This window comes from Anomaloglossus baeobatrachus, chromosome 3 (assembly GCF_048569485.1).
Source record: "Anomaloglossus baeobatrachus isolate aAnoBae1 chromosome 3, aAnoBae1.hap1, whole genome shotgun sequence".
NCBI lineage: Eukaryota > Metazoa > Chordata > Amphibia > Anura > Aromobatidae > Anomaloglossus > Anomaloglossus baeobatrachus.
In genome coordinates this window covers 650,542,752-650,570,199 of record NC_134355.1, presented here as the reverse complement: position 1 = coordinate 650,570,199, position 27,448 = coordinate 650,542,752, and the positions used below count along the sequence as shown (strand labels likewise).

At 53.6% G+C, this 27,448-nt stretch overlaps 1 protein-coding gene across 1 annotated transcript in view; it reads right to left on the bottom strand.

The window, feature by feature from the left end:
• The window catches only part of GCFC2 (GC-rich sequence DNA-binding factor 2), a 121,029-nt gene that overhangs the window by 51,380 nt on the left and 42,201 nt on the right, over positions 1-27,448 (bottom strand). The window contains exons 9-11 of the mRNA XM_075341163.1: positions 26,671-26,728; positions 24,709-24,821; positions 23,472-23,671 (exon numbers count right to left, since the gene is read on the bottom strand). Of these exons, the coding sequence (XP_075197278.1) occupies positions 23,472-23,671; positions 24,709-24,821; positions 26,671-26,728 (371 nt within the window). The remainder of the gene's footprint in view (positions 1-23,471; positions 23,672-24,708; positions 24,822-26,670; positions 26,729-27,448) is intronic.

Sequence of the window (27,448 nt, the reverse complement as noted above, 5' to 3'; positions counted from 1 at the left end):
ATACAAGAGAAAAAAGGGTGTTGAAAAAAAAGAGAATTTTGTTTACTTACCGTAAATTCTTTTTCTTATAGTTCCGTAATGGGAGACCCAGCACCCTCCCTGTTGCCTGTTGGCACTTTTCTTGTTCCGCGTGTTATCACCGGCTGTTGTCGTGGACAGAGTTTCCGGTTGTTCCGGCTATTGCTCTGTTCTACTTGTGGGTGGCTATTCTCCTTCAGCTTTTGCACTAAACTGGCTGGGTCTGCTCACCAGGGGGTGTATAAGCTCAGGGGGAGGAGCTACACTTTTAAGTGTAGTACTTTGTGTGTCCTCCAGAGGTAGAAGCTAAACACCCATGGTCTGGGTCTCCCATTACGGAACTATAAGAAAAAGAATTTACGGTAAGTAAACAAAATTCTCTTTTTTCTTCATCGTTCCTTATGGGAGACCCAGACCATGGGACGTTCCAAAGCAGTCCCTGGGTGGGAAATAAACCGAACAAAGTAAGAAGTAGGCAAAACCTAACTTCACAAATGGGCGACAGCCGCCTGAAGGATGCGTCTGCCCAAGCTCGCATCTGCCGAAGCATGAGCATGCACTTGGTAGTGCTTCGAAAAGGTATGCAGGCTAGTCCAAGTGGCAGCCTGACAGACTTGTTGAGCCGTAGCCTGGTGCCTGAAAGCCCAAGAGGCACCAACAGCTCTGGTCGAATGTGCCTTGATCCCCGGCGGGGGAGGCACCTGAGAACTCTGGTAGGCGTCCGAAATGGTCGATCTGATCCAACGGGCTAAGGTCGGCTTAGAAGCAGAGAGACCCTTGCGCCGACCTGTGGTTAGCACAAAAAGAGAAGTGCACCGCCTAATAGAAGCGGTGCGAGACACATAGATCCGGAGCGCCTGCACCAGATCCAAAGCATGCAGCGTTTTTTTCAAAGCGATGAACAGGAGCCGGACAAAAGGAAGGTAGGGTAATGTCCTGGTTAAGGTGGAAAGGGGAGACCACCTTAGGAAGAAAGCCTGGAGTCGGACGGAGAACCACCTTGTCTTGATGAAACACTAAAAAAGGTGACTCCGAAGAGAGCGCGGCCAAATCAGAGACTCTCCTGAGGGAAGTTATGGCCACCAGAAAAGCCACTTTCTGAGAAAGACGATGCAAAGAGACCTCCCTAAGAGGCTCAAAGGGGGGTTTCTGCAAAACCGTGAGAACCAAATTAAGGTCCCAGGGATCCAAGGGCCGCCGGTAAGGCGGAATGATGTGAGACACGCCCTGCATGAAGGTGCGGACCTGAGCCAGCCGAGCGAGACGCCGCTGGAACAGTACTGACAGAGCTGAGACTTGTCCCTTGAGAGAGTTGAGGGACAGTCCTAGCTGCAGACCGGACTGTAGAAAAGACAGAAGGGTCGGCAAGGAGAATGGCCAAGGAGGATGGTCAGTAGAGCGACACCATGACAGGAAAATCTTCCAAGTCCTGTGATAGATCTTAGTGGAGGAAGACTTACGGGCCCGAGTCATAGTGGAGATGACATCAGGAGGAATACCAGAAGCCGTCAAGAGCCAGGACTCAAGAGCCACGCCGTCAATTTGAGAGCCGCAGAATTCAGGCGGAAGAACGGACCTTGTGAGAGTAGGTCTGGACGGTCCGGGAGATGCCACGGCATGTCTACGGACAGATGGAGCAGGTCTGGATACCAAGCTCGCCTGGGCCAGTCCGGTGCAATGAGGATGACTCGACAGCCCTCCATTCTGATCTTGCGCAGAACTCTGGGCAAGAGAGCTAGAGGGGGAAACACGTAGGACAGACGAAACTGGGACCAGTCCTAAACCAGTGCGTCCGCGGCGAATGCCTGAGGGTCGTGGGAGCGAGCCACGTAAACGGGAACCTTGTTGTTGTGACGGGATGCCATTAGGTCCACGTCCGTGGTGCCCCATTTGCGGCCTATTGACCGGAACACTGCCGGGTGCAGGGACCACTCGCCACAGTCCACGGTTTGACGGCTGAGATAATCTGCCTCCCAGTTTTCCACGCCTGGGATGTGGACTGCGGATATGGTGGACTTGGAGTCCTCCGCCCATTGAAGGATGCGTTGTACCTCCAACATTGCTAGGCGGCTGCGTGTCCCGCCTTGGTGATTGATGTAGGCAACCGCTGTCGCGTTTTCTGACTGGACTCGAATGTGCCTGCCCGCCAACAGGTGGTGAAAAGCTAGGAGAGCTAGAAGCACGGCTCTGGTTTCCAGCACATTGATTGGAAGGGCTGACTTGGAGGGAGTCCAAGTGCCCTGCGCTCTGTGGTGGAGATATACCGCTCCCCAGCCGGATAGACTGGCATCCGTGGTGAGAATCACCCAGGACGGGGCCAGGAAGGAGCGTCCCTGGGACAGGGAGAGAGGCCGAAGCCACCACTGAAGAGAGCTCCTGGTTTGTGGTGACAGAGCCACTAACCTCTGTAAGGAGGAAGGCCGCTTGTCCCAACAGCGGAGAATGTCCAGCTGCAGGGGACGCAGATGGAACTGGGCAAAGGGAACCTCCATTGACGCCACCATTTGACCCAGCACTTGCATCAGACGCCTGAGGGTATAACGGCGGGGCCTCAGCAGAGAGCGCACCGCCAGTTGGAGGGACTGCTGTTTGACTAAGGGCAACTTCACAAGTGCCGGCAAAGTCTCGAACTGCATCCCTAGGTACGCGAGACTCTGGGTCGGAGTCAGAGTGGATTTGGGCGGATTGACAAGCCACCCGAATTGGGCTAGAGTGGCGAGAGTGAGCGAGACACTCCGCTGACAGTCCGCGCTCGATGAAGCCTTGACTAGAAGGTCGTCCAGGTAAGGAATCACTGCCAACCCCTGTAGGTGCAGAACCGCAATCACTGCTGCCATGACCTTGGTGAATACCCGAGGGGCTGTGGCCAACCCGAAGGGGAGAGCCACAAATTGGAAAGGATCTTCTCCGATTGCAAAACGTAGCCAACGCTGGTGTGAAACTGCAATTGGCACATGCAGATAGGCATCTCTGATGTCGATGGATGCCAGGAAATCTCCTTGGGTCATTGAGGCAATGACTGATCTCAGAGACTCCATGTGAAAGTGCCGCACCTGAACATGCTTGTTGAGAAGCTTGAGATCCAGGATGGGCCGGAAGGTACCGTCCTTTTTGGGAACTAGGAAGAGATTTGAGTAGAAACCTCTGAACCGTTCCCGAGCGGGAACTGGTACAATTACTCCATTGGCCTGCAAGGCTGCCACGGCCTGTGAGAAGGCGGCGGCCTTGGAGTAGGGAGGAGTTGAGAGAAAAAATCTGTTTGGCGGACTGGAAGACAATTCTATCCTGTAGCCGTGGGAGATGATATCTCTCACCCACTGATCAGAGACATGTTGAAACCAAGCGTCGCCAAAGTGGGAGAGCCTGCCACCGACTAAGGACGTTGCTGGAGCGGGCAGATAGACACGAGGAGGCTACGTTAGTGGCAGCAGCTCCTGCGGTCTTCTGTGGTCGCGCTTTTGGGCGCCAGTTGGATTTCTTCATACAAGGATTTGGCCAGAAGGTCAATCTGGCGGTCAGTGGAATTCTTAAGGGAAGTGCCATCAGCCACCGACAACGGTCCGGGCTGCGAGCCTAGACACCGGAGGGTCTACCTTTGGGGACTGAGCCCACTCCTTGACCACCTCAGGTGGAAAGGGAAAACGGTCATCAGAACCACGCTTTGGGAAGCGTTTGTCAGGACAGGCCCTGGGTTTGGTCACAGCGGCCTGAAAACTGGAGTGGTTAAAGAACACACTCTTTGCTTTCTTAGGCAAGGTAAACTGGTGCTTTTCTGCCAGAGAGGGTTGCTCCTCTGATACTGGCGGATTGAGATCCAGTACAGAATTAATAGAAGCAATCAAGTCACTAAGATCTGAGTCACTTTCGGACAGATCAATGGGGTACATGGAGTTAGCCTCCGAGCCCCCTGTAAAGGTATCCTTCTCATCCTGCGAGTCAGCTCTGGAATCAGAGCCACGGGAGGAGGGAGAGGGAACCCTGCGTCTCTTCTCAGGAGGACGGAGTCTGGGCCCTGATGATGAATCCTCTGTGAGCTCCGGTCCTGAGAGACCCCTAGCAGCAGAGGCACCCTGTGAAGGGGGCTGATGCATATTCATCAGAGTCCTGGATAGAAGTCCCATGGACTCAGCAAAGGACTGGGAGATAGACCTAGAAAAGGATTCTACCCAAGCCGGGGGTTCAGCCACAGGAGCAGGAGCAGCCTGAGAGACCACTGGGGGTGAGACTCCAGGCTGTGGCACCGCCAAGTTAGAGCAGGCATCACAATGTGGAAAGGTGCTCGGTTCAGGCAGCAGGAGCTTACATGCAGCGCATACAGCATAAAGCTTTGGGGCCTTGCTCCTCGTGTGAGACATACTGCTGGAGTGGGGGCTCTGCCAGAGAATGACCCCCAGAGAGTATATACAGAGGTCCACAACCGGAGACCGGTTGTGGCTTACCAGACCGCTGGAGCGGTGTTGTGTGCCCTCCAGATCCCAAAGCCCGGACCCACAAGCACAGCACCTCAGCAGGGATGCTGCAAACCAGCGCTGCAATGACTGATCGCAGAGAGAACGCTGAAAAAATGGCCGCCGGAGCGAAGAGAGGGGGCGGGACTTGCTGGAGGAGCGGGATCTGGAGGGCCATTGAGACCTACAGGGGAGGGGACACACACTGCAGTGGGGAGTGTCCCTCCCCTGTACAGAACGGCCGCCGGGAGGAGCAGAGCCTGTCCCTCTGCATGAGTGACATGCGAGGGCAGTGAAACAGAAACTAGGCCTCCGGCGAAGCCGGGGCCTAAATTTGAGCAGCGCGGCCGACGCGCAGGCACCATCGGCGCGGTTCTTAGGCGACAGCTAGAGAACCCGCCGGAAATGTCAGTAAACATAGTAAGCACACTCTCCCCCAACAATAAAGTACAGGGACCCCGAATATAAACGTCTCAGGTATTTAGCTTCTGAGACGCAGGGCCAGGTCCCTGGGGATGAGCGCTCCGTTCCAGCAGGGTCCTGAAGGGCTGCGGATGGAGACCGGTCTCCTGCCAAGCATGGAGACCGTGCTGGCTCCCACTTCAAGCCACTTCAAGAGCCCAGGAGGGATGGTGAAGGAGCACGGCATGTAAGGCTCCAGCCTAAGAATCAACCTTACAACCCCGCCGACACAGTGGGGTGAGAAGGGACATGCCGGGGGTCCAGACGTGGACCCCACTCTTCAATCTCGTTCCAAAAGGAAAAAATCATATGAGAATGCATGTGTGGATGTATGCCTCCTGAACACAAAGTGATAAACTGGCTGGGTCTGCTCACCAGGGGGTGTATAAGCTCAGGGGGAGGAGCTACACTTTTAAGTGTAGTACTTTGTGTGTCCTCCAGAGGTAGAAGCTAAACACCCATGGTCTGGGTCTCCCATAGGAACGATAAAGAAAACACAGTGCCTTATGGGCACGTAAATATATAGTAGCCGGATGGAAACAAAGGTGACCCGCAAACAACATCGGGAAACATCCGGTAAATGAAGACCTCACAATCCAAACAGGGTGGGTGCTGTGTCCCCCAATGAAGACTCAGAGAAAGAGATTTTACGGCGAGTACACAAAAGAAGGGAATTTTGTTTACTTACCGTAAATTCCTTTTCTTCTAGCTCCAATTGGGAGACCCAGACAATTGGGTGTATAGGCTATGCCTCCGGAGGCCGCACAAAGTATTACACTAAAAGTGTAAAGCCCCTCCCCTTCTGCCTATACACCCCCCGTGCTCCCACAGGCTCCTCAGTTTTGGTGCAAAAGCAAGAAGGAGGAAAAAAATTATAAACTGGTTTAAAGTAAATTCAATCCGAAGGAATATCGGAGAACTGAAACCATTCAACATGAACAACATGTGTACACAAAAAAACAGGGGCGGGTGCTGGGTCTCCCAATTGGAGCTAGAAGAAGAAGGGAATTTTGTTACTTACCGTAAATTCCTTTTCTTCTAGCTCCTATTGGGAGACCCAGACGATTGGTGTATAGCTACTGCCTCCGGAGGCCACACAAAGCATTACACTAAAAAGTGTAAGGCCCCTCCCCTTCTGCCTATACACCCCCCGTGGGATCACGGGCTGCTCAGTTTTAGTGCTAAAGCAAGAAGGAGGAAAGCCAATAACTGGTTTAAACAAATTCAATCCGAAGTAATATCGGAGAACTGAAACCGTTCAACATGAACAACATGTGTACCCGCAAAAAACCAAAAATCCCGAAGGAAACAGGGCGGGTGCTGGGTCTCCCAATAGGAGCTAGAAGAAAAGGAATTTACGGTAAGTAACAAAATTCCCTTCTTCTTCGGCGCTCCATTGGGAGACCCAGACGATTGGGACGTCCAAAAGCAGTCCCTGGGTGGGTAAATTAATACCTCGAGTTAGAGCTGCAAAACAGCCCTCCCCTACAAGGAGGCAACTGCCGCCTGCAGGACTCGTCTACCTAGGCTGGCGTCCGCCGAAGCGTAGGTATGCACCTGATAATGTTTGGTGAAAAGTGTGCAGACTCGACCAGGTAGCTGCCTGGCACACCTGTTGAGCCGTAGCCTGGTGTCGTAATGCCCAGGACGCACTCACGGCTCTGGTTGAGTGGGCCTTCAGCCCAGATGGAACGGGAAGCCCGGCAGAACGGTATGCTTCAAGAATTGGTTCTTTGATCCATCGAGCCAGGGTGGCTTTGGAAGCCTGCGACCCTTTGCGCTTACCAGCGACAAGGACAAAGAGTGCATCCGAGCGGCGCAGGGGCGCCGTGCGGGAGATGTAGATTCTGAGTGCTCTCACCAGATCTAACAAATGCAAATCCTTCTCATACCGGTGAACCGGATGAGGACATGACAGGAGGATACCACCTTAGGGAGAAAACTCCTGAATCGGGCGCAGCACTACCTGTCTTGGTGAAACATCAGGAAGGGAGTTTTGGACGACAGCGCTGCCAGTTCGGACACCGTCCGAAAAGATGTGACCGCTACTAGAAAGGCCACTTTCTGTGAGAGTCGAGAAAGTGAAACATCCCTCAGAGGCTCGAAGGGCGGCTTCTGGAGAGCAACTAGTACCCTGTTCAGATCCCATGGATCTAACTGCAGTTTGTACGGAGGGACGATGTGACAACCCCCTGCAGGAACGTGCGTACCTGAGGAAGTCGTGCTAGACGCTTCTGAAAGAATACAGATAGCGCTGAGGCTTGCCCTTGAAGGGAGCCGGGCGATAAGCCCTTTTCCAAACCAGATTGCAGGAAGGAAAGAAAAGTAGGCCATGCAAATGGCCCGGGGGACACTCTCTGAGCCGCGCACCAGGATAAGAAAAATCTTCCACGTCCTGTGGTAAATGTTAGCAGACGTGGGTTTCCTAGCCTGTCTCATGGTGGCAACGACCCCTTGAGAAAAACCTGAAGACGCTAGGATCCAGGACTCAATGGCCACACCGTCAGGTTCATGGCCGTAGAATTCAGGTGGAGAAACGGCCCTTGTGACAGTAAGTCTGGCCGGTCTGGTAGCGCCTACGGTTGTCCGACCGTGAGATGTCACCGATCCGGGTACCACGACCTCCTCGGCCAGTCTGGGGCGACGAGGATGGCGTGGCGGCAATCGGACCTGATCTTGCGTCGTACTCTGGGCAAAAGTGCCAGAGGGGGAAACACATAGGGTAGCTGGAACTGCGACCAATCTTGCACTAAGGCGTCTGCCGCCCGAGGTCTATGATCGCGAGACCGTGCCATGAAAATCGGGACCTTGTGGTTGTGCCGAGACGCCATTAGGTCGACGTCCGGCATCCCCCAGCGGCTACAGATCTCCTGAAACCCGTCCGGGTGCAGAGACCATTCCCCTGTGTCCGTGTCCTGGCTACTGAGGAAGTCTGCTTCCCAGTTTTCTACGCCCGGGATGACCTGGTAGGCTTGGGGATGCGTGTTCCACCTTGGTGGTTGATGTATGCCACCGCTGTGGAGCTGTCCGACTGAATTCGGATCTGTTTGCCTTCCAGCCACTGCTGGAAAGCTTGCAGGGCAAGATACCTGCCCAGATTTCCAGAACATTGATCTGAAGGATGGACTCCTCTAAAGAGAATCCTTGATCGTCTGAGTAGGGAGACGTTCCTGTCTAGGGACGTCGACTTCCTATCCCATTGGCAAGGAATGTCCCATTGAAGTGGACGCAGATGAAACTGCGCGAAAGTGACTGCCTCTGCATGAGGCGTTTTAAGGGGTGTGACAGGCCTTGAAGGAGAGACTGCACCCCCGTCAATAGTGCACGCTGTTTGTCCAGCGGGAGCTTCACTATCGCTGAAAGAGCGTGAAAACTCCGTGCCTAGAAATGTCAACGATTGGGTCGGTGTCAGATTTAACTTTGAAAAGTTGCTGACCCACCCGACACTCTGGAGAGTCTCCAGTGCCACGTTCAGGCTGTGTTGGCATGCCTCTTGAGAAGGTGTCTTGACAAGTAGATCGTCCAAGTAAGGGATCACAGAGTGACCCTGAGGGTGCAGGACTGCTCCCACTGCTGCCCTGAACATGGTGAAAACCCGTGGGCTGTCGCCAGACCGAAGGGCAGGGCTACGAACTGAAGATGCTCGTCTTCAATAACGAATCGTAGCAAACGCTGTTGCTCTGGAGCAATCGGCACGTGGAGATAAGCATCCTGATGTCTATTGATGCTAGGAAATCTCCTGGACACATTGAGGCAATGACAGAGCGGAGGGATTCCATCCGGAACTGCCTGGCTTTCATGTGCTTGTCGAGCAGTTTTAGGTCCAGAACGGAACGGAAAGAGCCATCCTTTTTCGGTACCACACTCCGATTGGAGGAAAACCGTGACTTGTTCCTGAAGAGGAACAGGGATTACCACTCCTTCTACCTGCAGAAGAGTATCGGCTCGGTCGGGAGGTGGGGAAATTCCGAAGAATCGAGCTGGAGGACGAGAACAGAACTCTATCCTGTACCCGTGGGACAAAATGTCTCCCACCCACCGGTCTTCGACCTGTGGCAGCCAAATGTCGCCCAAGCGGGAGAGTCTGCCACCCACCGCGGATGCGGAGAGAGAGAGAGAGGGCTGAAAGTCATGAGGAAACCGCCTTGGTAGCGGTTCCTCCGGCTGCCTTCGTTGGGCGTGATTGAGCCCGCCAGGAATCTGAGCCCCTCTGAGCCTTTTGAGGCCGTCTGGACGAGGACAATTGGGACCTGCCCGAACCTGGGAAGGACCGAAACCTCAACTGTCCTTCCAGGACAGCCTTAATAGCGTAAGTCGCAATGCAGACATTGCGAGGTTAAGGACGCTACCTGCGGCACAGATGTACATGTGCTCAAGACCAGCTAAATAGCTTGGAGTGCCCATACGGCTGCGAATGCCGGAGCAACCGACACGCCGATAGCTTCATAGACAGAGTTCAACCCGAGGTCCATCTGTCCGTCAATGGCCTTTTTTAAGTGAAGTCCCATCTTCCACTGCAACTATGGATCTAGCTGCAAGCCTGGAGATTGGGGGATCCACCTGTGGACCATGGGACCAGCGCTTGACCACGTCAGGGGGAAAGGGATAATGTGTATCCTTAATACGTTTGGAGGAACGCTTATCTGGTGAGCGTGGTGTTTCTGAACTGCTTCTCTGAAGTCAGAGTGGCCAGAAAAGTACTCAATATACGCTTGAGATACTGAAATGGAATTTCTCCTGCTGTGAAGCTGACTCCTCCACTGAAGGAGCTGGAGGAGAAATATTCAACATTCCATTGATGGACGCTATAGATCATGCAATATGGCGTCACCATCCGGTGAATCCGGAGTGAGAGCGGTGTCAGGATCAGTGTCCTGATCAGCTACGTGTGCCGCATCATACAGAGAGTCATCCTACTGGGACCTTGACCAGTGATGAAGCCGAGTGCCGCACCTAGCGAGCTCGCTTAGGCTGTCTGGGACTGTCGTCCGTGTCAGAGCCTTCACCCTGGGATGCATGTGACCCACTCGGAGCACTGATTTACCAAATGAGGGTGGCCAGGGAGCATTGATCAACATTGCCCCTGGTCTGTCTGGACTGCAAAGTCTCTATGTCATGACAATCTATCAGCCGAAACTGCAACTCCGTCCCTGTCCCTGGACAGGGTTCACAGGTGGTTACTTTGGCCACCTCTAGTAGAGCCCCGGCTGACCATTGCTACGGGGGAGCATTGCCCACAATGGGGGTCAGTGGGACCTGCCGGTGGAACAATGTCACGTGTAGTAAAGCAGCATAGAAAGCCTGTGTCATGGCACCCTTGCTTTTTTGCTGCTGTATTCTAGCCATCTAGGAGTAGATAGCTAAGAATAGCGACCGTACAGTGCAATGTATAGCATACAAGCATAAGTACAATGAACACTTCAGCACATGCAATATAAGCAGCATAGCAAGCCTGTGCCTTGGCACCGTTGCTTTTTTGCTTCTGCAGTCTAGCCATCTAGGAGAATATAGCCAAGAATAGCGACCGTACAGTGCAATGTATAGCATACAAGCATAAGCACAAATGAACGCTTCAGCACATGCGATACCAGCAGCCTAGAAAGCTTGTGCCTTGGCACCGTTGCTTTTTTGCTGCTGTAGGCTAGTCATCTAGGAGTATATAGCCAAGAATAGCGACCTTACAATGCAAGGTATAGCATACAGGCATAAAGTACACATGAACACTGCAGCACATGCAATACAAGCAGCATATAAAGCCTGTGCCTTAGCACCCTTGCTTTTTTGCTGCTGTTGTCTCGCCATCTAGGGAGGCATATAGCCAAAAATAGCGACCTACAGTGCAGTTATAGCATACAAGCATAAAAGTACAAGTGGACACTCCGGCATTAAGTGGGGTCAGCACTTCAGGTTGCTTACCGCCCGCCTATAAGGCGGGTATGTGGTCGCCAGAGCCCTGTGACTGGTTGCCCAGATCTTGTCTCCCTTCTCCAGCTCGGACAGCGTGCAGGAATGGCCGCCGGCGTCCTGTGAAGAGGGGCGGGCCGTGGGCGTGCCCCAGACAAGAGCGGGAAACTGGCGTCCCACTGTGTCCAGTGAAGGGGGCTGGAGAATGCAAAGCAGACTCCAGCCCTCGGCGCTGACTGTCTGTACAGCGTCCCGCCTCTCCCCTGACTGGCAGGGCTGGGGGCGGGAACGAAAGGAAAACTAGGCCGCAAAGCCGGGGACTCGAGTAATAAGCGCGGCCGTCCTTGTGCACGGCCAGCGCGGAAGTCCCCGGCGCACCACAAGCCCCAGCCGCGCCACAGTGTAAAAACACCCAGCAGCGGCTGGCGCGGCAGTTCCCAATACATAAATTCACTCAGCTAAGCTGCAGTGAATAATAGCACGAGCGCTCCGCGCTGTTGTCTCCGGCGCACTAACACTCCCAGCAATGCTGGTGTGTGTGTGCGCGATTGCACGGGGACACAGAGTACCTTAATGTAGCAGGGCCCTGTCCCTGACGATACTCCGCTCCATATCCAGCAGGTTCTCTGGGTCTGTGGATGGAGCCCGGTCTCAGTGCCTGGAGACCTGTAAGATCCCACTTCCTCAGAGCCCCTCAGGGGGATGGGGAAGGAAAGCAGCATGTGGGCTCCAGCCTCCGTACCAGCAATAGGTACCTCAACCTTAACAAACACCCGATAAGAATGGGGTGAGAAGGGAGCATGCTGGGGGCCCCATATGGGCCCACTTTTCTTCCAACCGACATAGTCAGCAGCTACTGCTGACTACAAACAGTGGAGCTATGCGTGGATGTATGACCTCCTTCGCACACAAAGCTTGAAAACTGAGCAGCCCGTGATCCCACGGGGGGTGTATAGGCAGAAGGGGAGGGGCCTTACACTTTTTAGTGTAATGCTTTGTGTGGCCTCCGGAGGCAGTAGCTATACACCAATCATCTGGGTCTCCCAATGGAGCGCCGAAGAAAAGGAATTTACGGTAAGTAAACAAAATTCCCTTCTTCTTTGTCGCTCCATTGGGAGACCCAGACAATTGGGACGTCCAAAAGCAGTCCCTGGGTGGGTAAATAATACCTCATAATAGAGCCGTAACGGCTCCGTCCTACAGGTGGGCAACCGCCGCCTGAAGGACTCGCCTACCTAGGCTGGCATCCGCCGAAGCATAGGTATGCACCTGATAGTGTTTCGTGAAAGTGTGCAGGCTCGACCAGGTAGCCGCCTGACACACCTGCTGAGCCGTAGCCTGGTGCCTCAAAGCCCAGGACGCACCCACGGCTCTGGTAGAATGGGCCTTCAGCCCTGAGGGAACCGGAAGCCCAGCAGAACGGTAAGCTTCGAGAATTGGTTCCTTGATCCACCGAGCCAGGGTTGATTTGGAAGCCTGTGACCCTTTACGCTGGCCAGCGACAAGGACAAAGAGTGCATCCGAGCAGCGCAGGGGCGCCGTACGAGAAATGTAGAGTCTGAGTGCTCTCACCAGATCTAACAAGTGCAAATCCTTTTCACATTGGTGAATTGGATGAGGGCAAAAAGAGGGTAAGGAGATATCCTGATTGAGATGAAAAGGGGATACCACCTTAGGTAGAAATTCCGGAACCGGACGCAGAACCACCTTGTCCTGGTGAAACACCAGGAAAGGGGCTTTGCATGACAATACTGCTAGCTCAGACACTCTCCGAAGTGAAGTGACTGCTACTAGGAAAACCACTTTCTGCGAAAGGCGTGCGAGAGAAATATCCCTCATTGGCTCGAACGGTGGTTTCTGAAGAACCATCAGCACCCTGTTCAGATCCCAGGGTTCCAACGGACGTTTGTAAGGAGGGACGATGTGACAAACCCCCTGCAGGAACGTGCGTACCTGTGGAAGTCTGGCCAAGCGCTTCTGAAAAAACACAGAGAGCGCAGAGACTTGTCCCTTAAGGGAGCCAAGCGACAAACCCTTTTCCAATCCGGACTGAAGAAAGGACAGAAAAGTGGGCAAGGCAAATGGCCAGGGAGAAAAACCCTGATCAGAGCACCATGACAGGAATATTTTCCACGTCCTGTGGTAGATCTTGGCGGACGTTGGTTTCCTAGCCTGTCTCATAGTGGCAATGACCTCTTGAGATAATCCTGAAGACGCTAAGATCCAGGACTCAATGGCCACACAGTCAGGTTGAGGGCCGCAGAATTCAGATGGAAAAACGGCCCTTGAGACAGCAAGTCTGGTCGGTCTGGTAGTGCCCACAGTTGGCCGACCGTGAGATGCCACAGATCCGAGTACCACGACCTCCTCGGCCAGTCTGGAGCGACGAGGATGGCGCGGCGGCAGTCGGCCCTGATCTTGCGTAACACTCTGGGCAACAGTGCCAGCGGAGGAAACACATAAGGGAGTTGAAACTGCGACCAATCCTGAACTAAGGCGTCTGCCGCCAGAGCTCTGTGATCGTGAGAACGTGCCATGAATGCCGTGACCTTGTTGTTGTGCCGGGACGCCATTAGGTCGACGTCCGGCATCCCCCAGCGGCAACAGATCTCCTGAAACACGTCCGGGTGAAGGGACCATTCCCCTGCGTCCATGTCCTGGCGACTGAGAAAATCTGCTTCCCAGTTTTCCACGCCCGGGATGTGAACTGCGGAGATGGTGGAGGCCGTGGCTTCCACCCACATCAAAATCCGCCGGACCTCCTGGAAGGCTTGCCGACTGCGTGTTCCTCCTTGGTGGTTGATGTAAGCCACCGCTGTGGAGTTGTCCGACTGAATTCGGATCTGCTTGCCTTCCAGCCACTGCTGGAACGCTTTTAGGGCTAGATACACTGCCCTGATCTCCAGAACATTGATCTGAAGTGAGGACTCTTGCCGAGTCCACGTACCCTGAGCCCTGTGGTGGAGAAAAACTGCTCCCCACCCTGACAGACTCGCGTCCGTCGTGACCACCGCCCAGGATGGGGGTAGGAAGGATTTCCCCTTCGATAATGAAGTGGGATGAAGCCACCACCGAAGGGAAGCTTTGGTTGCCTGAGAGAGGGAGACGTTCCTGTCGAGGGACGTCGGCTTCCTGTCCCATTTGCGTAGGATGTCCCATTGAAGAGGACGCAGGTGAAACTGCGCGAAAGGGACTGCCTCCATTGCTGCCACCATCTTCCCCAGGAAGTGCATGAGGCGCCTCAAGGGGTGTGACTGACCTTGAAGGAGAGATTGCACCCCCGTCTGTAGTGAACGCTGCTTGTTCAGCGGAAGCTTCACTATCGCTGAGAGGGTATGAAACTCCATGCCAAGATATGTCAGCGATTGGGCCGGTGTCAGATTTGACTTTGGAAAATTGATGATCCACCCGAAACTCTGGAGAGTCTCCAGAGTAGCGGTGAGGCTGTGCTGGCATGCCTCTTGAGAGGGAGCCTTGACCAGCAGATCGTCTAAGTAAGGGATCACCGAGTGACCCTGAGAGTGGAGGACCGCAACTACTGTAGCCATGACCTTGGTGAAAACCCGTGGGGCTGTCGCCAGGCCGAACGGCAGTGCCGCGAACTGAAGCTGTTCGTCTCCTATGGCGAAGCGCAGGAAGCGCTGATGCTCTGGAGCAATCGGTACGTGGAGATAAGCATCTTTGATATCGATCGATGCAAGGAAATCTCCTTGGGACATTGAGGCGATGACGGAGCGGAGGGATTCCATCCGGAACCGCCTGGTCTTTACGTGTTTGTTGAGCAGTTTTAGGTCCAGGACAGGACGGAAAGACCCGTCCTTCTTTGGAACCACAAACAGGTTGGAGTAAAAACCGTGACCCTGTTGCTGAAGAGGAACAGGGACCACCACTCCTTCTGTCTTCAGAGTGCCCAGCGCCTGCAGAAGAGCATCGGCTCGCTCGGGAGGCGGAGATGTTCTGAAAAATCGAGTCGGAGGACGAGAGCTGAACTCTATCCTGTAACCGTGAGACAGAATGTCTCTCACCCAACGGTCTTTTACCTGTGGCAGCCAAATGTCGGAAAAGCGGGAGAGCCTGCCACCGACCGAGGATGCGGTGTGAGGAGGCCGTAAGTCATGAGGAAGCCGCCTTGGTAGCGGCACCTCCGGCGGTCTTTTTAGGGCGTGACTTAGACCGCCATGGATCGGAGTTCCTCTGATCCTTCTGAGGCCTTTTGTACGAGGAGAATTGGGACCTGCCCGCACCCCGAAAGGACCGAAACCTCGACTGTCCCCTCCTCTGTTGGGGTAATTTTGGTTTGGCCTGGGGTAAGGATGTTTCCTTTCCCTTGGATTGTTTGATGATTTCATCCAGCCTCTCACCAAACAAACGGTCGCCAGAAAATGGCAAACCGGTTAAGCACTTTTTGGAAGCCGAATCTGCCTTCCATTCCCGTAGCCACAAGGCCCTGCGTATTGCCACCGAATTGTCGGCTGCAACCGCCGTACGGCTCGCAGAGTCCAGGACAGCATTAATAGCGTAGGACGCAAATGCCGACGTTTGAGAAGTTATGGACGCCACTTGCGGCGCAGACGTACGTGTGAGTGCGTCAATTTGCGCTTGACCCGCTGCAATAGCTTGGAGTGCCCATACGGCTGCGAATGCTGGAGCAAAAGACGCGCCGATAGCTTCATAGATGGATTTCAACCAGAGCTCCATCTGTCTGTCAGTGGCATCCTTGAGCGAAGCCCCATCTTCAACTGCAACTATGGATCTAGCCGTCAGTCTGGAGATTGGAGGATCCACCTTGGGACACTGAGTCCAGCCCTTGACCACGTCAGGGGGGAAGGGATAACGTGTATCCTTAAGGCGCTTGGAAAAACGCTTATCTGGACAAACTCGGTGTTTCTGGACTGCCTCTCTGAAGTCGGAGTGATCCAGAAACATACTCGTTGTACGCTTGGGGAACCTGAAACGGAATTTCTCCTGCTGAGAGGCTGGCTCCTCCACTGGAGGAGCCGAGGGAGAAATATCCAACATTTGATGTATGGACGCGATAAGATCATTCACTATGGCGTCACCATCAGGAGTATCAAGGTTGAGAGCGGCCTCAGGATCAGAATCCTGATCAGCTACCTCCGCTTCATCATACAGAGAGTCCTCCTTCTGAGACCCTGAACAATGTGATGAGGTCGAGGGGATTTCCCAGCGAGCTCGCTTAGGCGGTCTGGGGCTGCGGTCCGTGTCAGAGACCTCACCCTGGGATCTATGAGACACCCCGGGGGAACATTGTTGTTCCAACTGAGGGGAACCAGGGGGCAATGATTCCACAGTGCCCATGGTCTGAGATACCGGTCTGGACTGCAAAGCTTCTAGAATCTTAGCCATAGTCTCAGAAAGTCTGTCAGTAAAAACTGCAAACTCCGTCCCTGTCACCTGGACAGTGTTAGCTGGTGGTTCCCCCTGGGCCCCCCTTAGCAGAGGCTCTGGCTGAGCAAGTGCCACAGGGGCCGAGCAGTGCACACAATGAGGGTCAGTGGAACCTGCCGGTAGCGAGGTCGTACATGCGGCGCAGGCAGCATAGTAAGCCTGTGTTTTGGCACCCCTGCCTCTTGTGGGTGCCATGCTGTTGTCTCCCCTGAGCAACACAATAGGGTATATAGCCAGAAATCAACCGTGCACCATACAGTGTAAAGTATAGCCTATAAACATATAATCTATAATTACACTTCTGCACAAGTGGGGCCAGCACCTCAGGTGCTGCTTACCGCCCGCTTAAAGCGGTTGTGTGGCCACCAGAATCCCTGCCTGGGTCCCCCAGAGCTTGTCTCCCCTCTGCAGCGTCAGAGGAGCTGACAGGAATGGCTGCCGGCGTCCTGAGGAGAGGAGGGAGCCGTGGGCGTGACCCAGAAAGTGCGGGAACTGGTGCCCCACTGTGCACAGTGAGGGGGGTGGAGTATGCAAAGCATGCTCCAGCCCTCAGTGCTGCCGTCCTGTACAGCGTCCCGCCCTTCACCTGACTGGCAGGGCTGGGGGCGGGAAGAAAAAGAGACTAGGCCGCAAAAGCCGGGGACTCGAGTTATAAGCGCGGCCGCCGTATAAGCGCGGTCGGCGCGGAAGTCCCCGGCGCACTAACAGTCCCAGCCGCGCCGCAGTGATAACAATGACAGCGGCGGTCAGCGCGGCAGTCCCCATACACTAACACACTCAGCGACGCTGCAGTGTGTAATGGCACAAACGCAGTCAGCGCCGCGGTCCCCGGTGCACTAGCACACCCAGCAATGCTGGAGTGTTGCTGTGCGCGGTCCCCACGGGGACACAGAGTACCTCAAAGTAGCAGGGCCATGTCCCTGAACGATGAGTCCTCAGGAGCTGTGGATGGAGCACGGTCTCAGTGCCTGGAGACCGATAGGATCCCACTTCACCCAGAGCCCTAAGGGGGATGGGGAAGGAAAACAGCATGTGGGCTCCAGCCTCCGTACCCGCAATGGATACCTCAACCTTAACAACACCGCCGACAAGAGTGGGGTGAGAAGGGAGCATGCTGGGGGCCCTGTTATGGGCCCTCTTTTCTTCCATCCGACATAGTCAGCAGCTGCTGCTGACTAAGCTGTGGAGCTATGCGTGCATGTCTGCCTCCTTCGCACAAAGCAAAAAACTGAGGAGCCCGTGGGAGCACGGGGGGTGTATAGGCAGAAGGGGAGGGGCTTTACACTTTTAGTGTAATACTTTGTGCGGCCTCCGGAGGCATAGCCTATACACCCAATTGTCTGGGTCTCCCAATGGAGCGACAAAGAAATCCTTCTTTCTCTATCGCTTTCATTGGGGGACACAGGACCATGGGACGTCCAAAAGCAGTCCCTGGGTGGGTACATAAGCCGTCCTACAGAACCAAAACAAACAACAAATTCTGTGGGAAAGCTCTGTACAAATGTTTACTACCTTTTTAGAGGTGTGCGACAGCCGTCTGCAACACCTTTCTCCCAAGGCAGGCATCTGCTGATGCCTGGGTGTGGACCTTGTAAAACCTGGTGAAGGTATGAAGACTGGACCACGTTGCGGCTTTGCAGACTTGCTCGGCTGAAGCCTGGTGTCTGATTGCCCAAGAGGCCCCAACTGCACGGGTGGAATGGGCTCTTACTCCCCTCGGAGGGGACTTGTCCCTGATTCGGTAGGACTCCGCAATGGCTGATCTGATCCATCTGGCAATGGTAGCCTTGGACGCCGGCATACCCTTCCTGGAACCAGCAGGCAGGACGAACAGGTTGTCTGATTTGCGGAAAGGCGCAGTTCTCGAGACGTAAGTCCTGAGCGCTCGTACTAAGTCCAGAGTGTGTAGTGACCTTTCCAAGGAGTGAGTGGGTGCCGGACAAAAAGATGGAAGCACGATCTCCTCATTCAGGTGAAAAGGAGACACCACCTTCGGCAGGAACTCCGGAGACGGGCGCAGGACAACCTTGTCCTGGTGAAAAACAATAAAAGGTGAGCGGCACGAAAGAGCTGCCAGTTCGGACGTTCTCCTGATTGAAGTGACCGCCACCAAAAAGACCACTTTCCAGGATAAGTGTGAGAATGAAGATTCTCTGAGTGGTTCAAATGGAGCCAGTTGGAGGGATCCTAAAACCAGATTAAGATCCCATGGTTCTAGCGGAGCCCGATAGGGCGGATTCAGATAAGCGACTCCTTGGATGAACGTCTTGACCTGCGGACGTGATGCTAGGTTTCTTTGGAAAAGAACAGACAAAGCCGAAACCTGCCCCTTGATGGTTGCCAGCGAGAGACCCACTTGCAACCCTGCCTGAAGGAACGCTAGAAGTGTCGGTAGTGACAGAACTAGCGGGGAGCGATTGCCGTTGACCTCGCACCACTGAAAAAATGCCTTCCAGGTGCGGTAGTAGATCTTTGACAATGAGGGCTTTCGAGCCCTAATCATAGTCTGAATCACTTCTGGAGCAAATCCTGACTGCGCTAACAGCTAGGATTCAAGAGCCATGCCGTCAAATTGAGAACCCCTGAATTTTGATGGAAGAGCGGACCCTGAGACAGCAGGTCCGGCCGATCTGGAAGCCGCCATGGGGTGTCTGCGACGAGCTGTGCGAGTTCTGCGAACCATGCTCGCCTGGGCCATTCTGGAGCGATGAGAATCACCGGAATGCCCTCTGCCTTGATTTTCTTGAGGACTCTTGGGATCAGTGGCAGCGGCGGAAAGATGAACGGTAGTCTGAACTGATTCCACGGAAGAATGAGGGCGTCGACTCCTAGCGCCTGCTGGTCGTGGTAGCGGGATATAAACTGTGGAACTTCATTGTTGAACCGCGAGGCCATCAGGTCCACATCCGGAGTCCCCCACCTGTGGCAAATCTGCTCGAAAACCTCTGTTTAGAGACCATTCGCCCGACGCCAGACCCTGTCTGCTGAGGTAGTCGGCCGCCCAGTTTTCCGCGCCGGGGATATGTACCGCGGAGATCCTGGCGTTGAGAGACTCTGTCCACTGTATGATCCTCTTCACCTCTCTCATCGCCATGACGCTCCTCGTGCCGCCCTGATGATTGAAGTATGCCACCGCCGTGGCGTTGTCAGATTGTATCCTGATTGGAGACCCTTGGAGAAGGCGTTGAAAAGCTTGCAGGGCTCGTAGGACTGCTCTGATCTCCAAAACATTGATCGGGAGCCGGCTTTCCTGGTAGGACCACTGACTGTGAGCCGTGTGGTGCTGGAAGACCGCTCCCCAGCCCAGAAGGCTGGCATCAGTGGTGACCGTCTTCCAGTGCACCGGTAAGAACGACGTTCCTTTGACGAGATTCTGGCTGTTGGTCCACCAGCGCAGCGAGTGGCGGACTTTCGGGGACAAACGTATCTTGCGATCCAAGGTGAATAGAGACTTGTCCCAATTGTGCAGCAGGAATAGCTGAAGAGGGCGAAGGTGGAAGCGGGCAAACGGAACCGCCTCTATTGCCGCCGCCATCCGACCTAGGGCCCTCATACCAAATCGTATGGACACCGCCCTGTAGTGGTGGAGGGTCTGGACGTCTTTCCGGAGGGAGACAATCTTTTCCTGTGTAAGGAACACGCGTCCTTGGATGCTATTGAACTCCATGCCTAGGAAGGTAATCCGGCGAGCCGGGGTCAACGAGGACTTCTTCCGATTGATGAGCCAACCGAGACGGGATAGAGCGTCGATGGTGACCTGGACACTTAGACGACAGTCGTTGAAAGAGGACCCTTTGATCAGTAAGTCGTCCAGGTATGGAATTACCAAAACACCTCTGGAGTGCAGGATCGACATGGCAGCGGCCATGACTTTCGTGAACACTCGAGGTGCGGAAGCAAGACCAAATGGTAGGGCAGTGAACTGATAATGATCGTGTGCTACGGCAAAGCGTAGGAATCTTTGGTGCTGGTGTGCAATCAGGATATGCAGATATGCGTCCTGTATGTCCAGAGAGGCGAGGAATTCGCCGACCTCCATGGAGGCAATCACCGATCGGAGGGACTCCATGCGAAATCTTCGGGTTCTGACATACCTGTTGAGGATCTTGAGGTCGAGAACAGGGCGCACAGTGCCATCCTTCTTGGGGACAACGAAGAGGTTGGAGTAAACTCCTCTGAACCGCTCCGAATCTGGAACCAGAATCACGACCCCCAAGCGGTGCAGAGATTTGATAGCGCAAAAAAAGGGGCGAGCTCGCGCGTCCGACTCGGGAGGATGGGAAAGAAAGAAGCGGCATGGAGGAATTGACGTAAATTCATCTTGTAACCCGAGACTAGGATTTCTCTGACCCAAGCGTCTGTGATCAAAGGGAGCCGGACGTGTTGGAACAGAGAAAGGCGCCCCCCCCCACCTGGTCTGCGCTGACGCGCGAAGACCAGGAGTCATTTGGAGGAGTATCGCTGAGATCTAGATGCTGGTTTGGCAGGCTGGCGTGGTCTGGAACGCCAGGAGGGATTTGTTTTGAAAGACGGGTTCTTCCTGCTTCTCTGCGGGGATCTGTTCCTCCTAGGCTGTGCCGGGGAACTGAAGCTGCGAAAGGGGCGAAAACCTGAGGTCGACTGGCGACGTGGGAAATGCCTTGGTCTCAGCTGGGGAAGGGAGGTGCTCTTTCCTCCCGTAGCCTCGGCGATAATCTGATCGAGCCTGTCCCCAAACAGTCGGCCTCCTGCAAACGGGAGGGCGGTAAGTGATTTCTTTGAAGCCGCGTCTGCATTCCAGGCTCTGAGCCAGACTGCCCGGCGGATTGCCACCGTGTTGCTGGCCGCTTGTGGTGCGCAATTGGCTGTAGACAGAGATGCGTTAATGATGTACTCACCCGCCAGGGCAATCTGTGCAGCCATGTTGACAAGCTCGGGATCGCCCGACTGCGAGCGAAGCCCTCTGCGGAGGGTGTCGGCCCAGGTCACCATGGCCTTAGCTACCCAGACGGCGGCGAAGGCCGGAGACAGTGCCGTGCCTGCCGCCTCAAAAGCCGAACGGGCGAATCTCTCGATGTTACGGTCCGTGGCATCACGGAGCGATGTTCCCTGCGGCAGAGAAAGAACCGTATGCGAGGCCAGACGGGAGACCGGAGGGTCGACCATTCCTTCCTGAGATCTTCGGGGAAGGGATAGTGTAAATCAATCGACTTACCGTTGTTGAACGTCTTGTCCGGTTGCTGTCTGTGCTTGCGTAAGATCTCAGCGAACTCCGGATGATCGCAGAAATACCTGTGAACACGCTTAAGTCGTGTGAAAGATACCTGTGAGCTCTGGGTGGTGGCAGAGTCAGGCTGTAGCTTCAGCGTCGTATTCACCGCGTCGACCAGGCTGTCCACCATACGCCTGACGTCGGCTGACTGATCCGAGTCCATAAGGGAGGCTGCATCCGACTCTTCCCCTGAATCATCACACGGTCTCGGAGACGAGTGGCTCTCGGGCCTTGGAGGGGAGAGGGACCTCTGGGAGGAATTGGAAGACGAGACCGTGCGGGTCCGCTTCCGCGCTCCAGTAGTCGGTTCTGGGTCAGACCGACTGTCATCCTGCGACGGCTGGACCTGCGGGGCCTGGCTGAGCATAGGGAGCGACTGCAAAGCCTGCGCGATGGTCTGAGACACCCTCGACAGGGAATCCACCGACTGGGAGAGAGAAGTCAGCCACTCAGGGGGAGGGAGCGCATTGGGGCTCGGTGCATCCTGTACTGCTGCAGTAGCGAGTGGGATGGGGGTGTCGGCGGCGTCTGGGGCAATCTGTGGGCTGTGGGTCAGGGACGCAAGCTGCGCAGAGGGGGGTAGCCTGGCCTTGGGAGAATTTTTCGTTGCAGGATGAGCACGCAAAATGCATTATGAACGGGACCTGTTTGGATCGGGAAGACTTAGAGTTAGGCATGGCTGCTCATGGGGCTCCTACTAGAGACACTAGGGAGGAGACAGGAGATAGGAAGGAAAAAAGTGAGAAGAAAAAAGTGTAAGAAAAGTTGCTGGTCCTAATCAGAAACAGCACTCACCCAGGCCTGTGTCCTCCCCGGGTCAGCAGGAGGCTCAGAGTAGCTGGGGGCAGCCACCGGAAAATAGATGCTGCTGCTCAGTGGCCTGCCTGTGCTGAGGTGGGCCGTTTGCAAGAAAACGCGGGCTTTTGCCTCTTTTTTTTTTTTTTACTGAGGGGGCGTGCTAGGGATGATCTCTGCTGTTGCTGAGCAGAAAAAGCGGGGGGTGGGCCCAGAAGACGCGCGCGCAAACGGGGGGGCGGAGAGCTCCGGCCTAATGGTAGGCCCGAAGCCGGGGACTAAATTTGTGAGCGGCGGCCGCCGGGAGCGCAGCGCTGCGTGCGGAGCAGGGCTTACCTGCGTCCCTGCGCGGTGTGCAGATCCCTGGGTCCCATCCTGGCTGCTGAAGGCCCCCGGTGAGTGCAGGCTTGTGCTGGCAAGTGCCAGGGGAGGCTGCTGGGGGGCTGTGTGGAAGACTGCAGAGCGCTCCTGCGCTGCAGTGTGTGCTCCTTTGCCTGGGCCCAGTGAAACGGGAGAACGCTGGGGGAGGCCTGGTGCTGTGAGCGCTCCTGCGCTTGCGATGCTTCCTCGCCGTCTCCACCCGAAACACCCCTTGGGACGGTACCATAGGGGTCGACGGGGAGTGAGCCCATAAAACGTAAATGAGTGGGACCCCAATCAGCCCCTGGGGTGGTACCATGGGGCCGGAGGGGGATAAGGGCTGTGTCTCGAGTGGGGACGATACCCTGTAGGGAAAGAGCAGGCGAGGATACTCTCTGATGCAGGATCTTTAACCCTGCAGAAGAGATAAAAAGCGTGAAAAGGATGAGAACGCTGAGCGGCGCCGTATAGGTTGAAAAAAAAAAAAAAAACGGAAAAAAAGAAATAGCCTAGGCTGAGGTTGGCCCACAGAGATATGGGCCCACATCAGCCTCCTACGACACTAAGCAAAAACTGGCATAGTTCCGCCTCCGGCTCGGGGTGTACACTGCCAGGGAGGAGCTAATTTTTTTATGTTCACTTAGTGTCAGCCTCCTAGTCACAGCAGCATACCCCCATGGTGCTGTGTCCCCCAATGAAAGCGATAGAGAAAACAAAAATGCAAACACAGAATTTGGCCGCGTCGCAAAGGGGCTAAAGGTGATTTTAAAGTAACTGGCCGCACAGACGTCTTCCTTCATATATTGGGGTAAATGTTTCGCTACCTCCAGAGGATTCCAGCTTATTAACTCCGTCCGCACCAGAGGGCTGAGCAGCTTGGGAATACATAGGCTGATGTAGGCGTCGTAATACGTCTCGGGGAATCGCTCCCTCCACTCATCAAACTTGGACAGGACGTTTTTTATCCGGCAGAAATCTTCATGGACGTCTTCAAAGATGGGTTTAGAAAGAAGGAGGACGTCCTCTGCGGAAGGAAGACATTAAGAAGATTAGCAATAAGTCTAAATAATGATACAGGCAAAAATCTACCACCTTACACTCATGGCTCACACAGGACAAGAATTTTAACCCCTTTCGGTAGCAGTGAATTCTCTTTTCTGCACTTTTTTCGAGCAGTAATGATATTTTTAGTTATCCATAGACCTCGGCTCTAGTTACGTGTACCCAGCACCTGAGCATGGTAGTGCCCGCTCATCACTAGTTACGAGTACCGAGCACCTGAGCATGGTAGTGCCCGCTCATCACTAGTTACAAGTACCGAGCACCCGAGCATGGTAGTGCTCGCTCATCACTAGTTACCAGTACTGAGCACCTGAGCATGGTAGTGCCCGCTCATCACTAGTTACCAGTACCGAGCACCTGAGCATGGTAGTGCCCGCTCATCATTAGTTACATGTACAGAGCACCCGAGCATGGTAGTGCCCGCTCATCACTAGTTACGAGTACCGAGCACCTGAGCATGGTAGTACCCGCTCATCACTAGTTACGAGTACTGAGCATCCAAGCATGGTAGTGCCCGCTCATCACTAGTTACGAGTACCGAGCACCTGAGCATGGTAGTGCCCGCTCATCACTAGTTACGAGTACTGAGCATCCAAGCATGGTAGTGCCCGCTCATCACTAGTTACGAGTACCGAGCACCCGAGCATGGTAGTGCCCGCTCATCACTAGTTACGAGTACCGAGCACCTGAGCATGGTAGTGCTCACTCATCACTAGTTACGAGTACTGAGCACCTGAGCATGGTAGTGGTCACTCATCACTAGTTACGAGTACTGAGCATCCAAGCATGGTAGTGCCCGCTCATCACTAGTTACATTTACAGAGCACCCGAGCATGGTAGTGCCCGCTCATCACACCAATATACAGATGCAGCATAGCAGAGCTTATGAATGCAGCAGAAATGTATTTGCATTTTGTCAGCAGTCGTTGTGATCACTTGATTTGCTGTACGTGGCTTTCCTAGTAAGTGCACACAGTGATGCGTCTCCCTCTCCATTACCTTGATTTTGCTTGTATTCGCGTTCTTGGTCGGGCGGCAGCTCGTCGTCACTAGACGTTCCTTCATAGTGCTGCTTCTGACCAGAATCCTCACGTTTCTGCCGTCTTCTGGATCTGCACAAGATAATGTAAATCTGATTTCGTTTGTGAGCTAGACACTACAGAAGACTGACTGAAGCCGTGCCCCAGTCACAGACAGTAAATGTGACTCCTATGACATTCCACATTTGGAGTTTAGTTGTTGTCACCATGGTCAGCGTCATCTTTATGCCATTATCTTCTATGTTTGGATTTTGGAGGCGGGACCCCCATCGACCTCCAACCCCTGTCCTATCTGGTACGGAGGCCGATGCATCCAGGAGAATGAGTAGAAAAATGGACACGCATGTAAGCATCTCTGCATTTAATTATAGAGTTAAGAGGGATATCACCTGCCCCTAAATGAAAGGTATGTGAATAGAGCAGGGGTGTGCATGCTTGACCACCGCTCCATTCATAGACTATGGGAATCGGGGAGAGGGTAAAAGCTGAATGCTGTGCTCCACTTTCTCCGGCAGTCTCATAGAAAAGAAAAAAAAACACACCTTAACGGCTGGCAAGAAAGTTAACCCCGCTGCAATCACACAGGCCTGCTCTCGTGATCCAGAGCCCCATTCTTGCGATTGCTGGATACAGTAGAACACAACTGTGGGCGGCACGGTGGCTCAGTGGTTAGTTCTGAAGTCTTGTGGTGGCTCAGTGGATAGCACCGCAGCCTTGTGGTGGCTCAGTGCTCAGCACCGCAGCCTTGTGGTGGCTCAGTGCTCAGCACCGCAGCCTTGTGGTGGCTCAGTGCTCAGCACCGCAGCCTTGTGGTGGCTCAGTGCTCAGCACCGCAGCCTTGTGGTGGCTCAGTGCTCAGCACCGCAGCCTTGTGGTGGCTCAGTGCTCAGCACCGAAGCCTTGTGGTGGCTCAGTGCTCAGCACCGCAGCCTTGTGGTGGCTCAGTGCTCAGCACCGCAGCCTTGTGGTGGCTCAGTGCTCAGCATTGCAGCCTTGTGGTGGCTCAGTGCTCAGCACCGCAGCCTTGTGGTGGCTCAGTGGATACACTGCAGTCTTGTGGTGGCTCAGTGGATACACTGCAGTCTTGTGGTGGCTCAGTGGATAGCACTGTAGTCTTGCGGTGGCTCAGTGGTTAGCACTGCAGTCTTGCAGCACTGGGGTCCTGGGTTCAATTCCAACCAAGGACATCATCTGCAAGGAGTTTGTATGTTCTCCCCGTGTGTGCGTGGGTTTCCTCGGGGTTCTCCGGTTTCCTCCCACACTTCAAAGACACACTGATTGTGATATTGGAGTGTGAGCCCCAATGGGGACAGTGTTGCCAATGTATGTAAAGCGCTATGGAATCAATAGCGCTATATAAATGAATAAATATTACTATTAATTTTATTATTATTATTACCCCTTTAAAGAAAGTCTGTCACATCGGATTTCGCTATTTATCTGCAGATATTGGGTTAGTCTGAGGGCAAACAGCATTCAAGAGCTGCCCGACCGACAGCTCGGAAAAACAAAAGTTAATTTTCTTCCAGGAGCCGTTCACTCAATATGGTGACCGGGCACCGGCAGCATTCTATAACATTACCCCATGTGACAGGTTCCCTGTAAGGAAACAGGCCTCACGCCTATCTAATCGCGGACAGGTTTGCCACAGTTTCAAGGAAAAAAAAAAAAAAGTCAAATTTTAGTAATCCTGTACAACTTCTTCTTAAGTTACATTGAGGCTAAAATACAATAAGAAAAATGTGATCTTCCATTGATGGCGTTGCTGGGCACAATAGTGGGCAGTGTGTCCTGCTTTCTAACAATACATTATGGGGGGAGGTGGAGAGCGGAAAATTGATTGCACCTTATATTTAGGAGAAAGGGTGGCTGGTATAGTAAGGTTTATCAAAAAGGCCACGAAATGTGGCAGTGAGGTCACCTTCTATGCTCCACGTCCTGCAGGCGCCTCGTCACCTCCTCATCTATATTATCAGACCCTGAAAAGTAAGAGACATAATCAGGGCAACCACAGGTAAATATAATATAATATAATATAATATATATATATTATATATACACACACGCGTACATGTATCTATCTCTACTCTATCTCCCTCCCTGAGGAAGCGTGTAAACCCTAGCGAAACGCGCGTTGGTGGTCCCTTGATCCGGTTTTTTTTTTGTTTTTTTTTTGGGGAGGAAGGGGGGGGGGGGGGGTCCTGATGGCCTAGGAACATTCCTGGACTTTTTTCCATCTGCACTTGCACTTTAGGTAACTATGGCTTTCCTGAGTTTTGCATGGCCCTTATGCCTTTATAACTCTTCTATATAATGTGTTTTTGCGATTTTGCACATATAGACTGACTATCTTTAGCATTTATTACACCTTGGATGCCATTGACTCCTAAAGCTTTTGGCCTGAGCCCCTCCCCCATGTATCGCCATTGTGGGATTGTTTATATATCATTTTTTTATCCATTTCTGTGTGTCATTTCTCTAATAAATTTGTATCATTTTTTGCACAAAATACTCCTTGTTCTCACTATATATATCTCTCTACATATACACACATATCTAATATATAAAGCTGAGCGTGTATGTATGTATGTATGTATGTATGTATGTATGTATGTATGTATGTATGTATGTATGTATGTATGTATGTATGTATGTATGTATGTATATATATATATATATATATATATATATATATATAT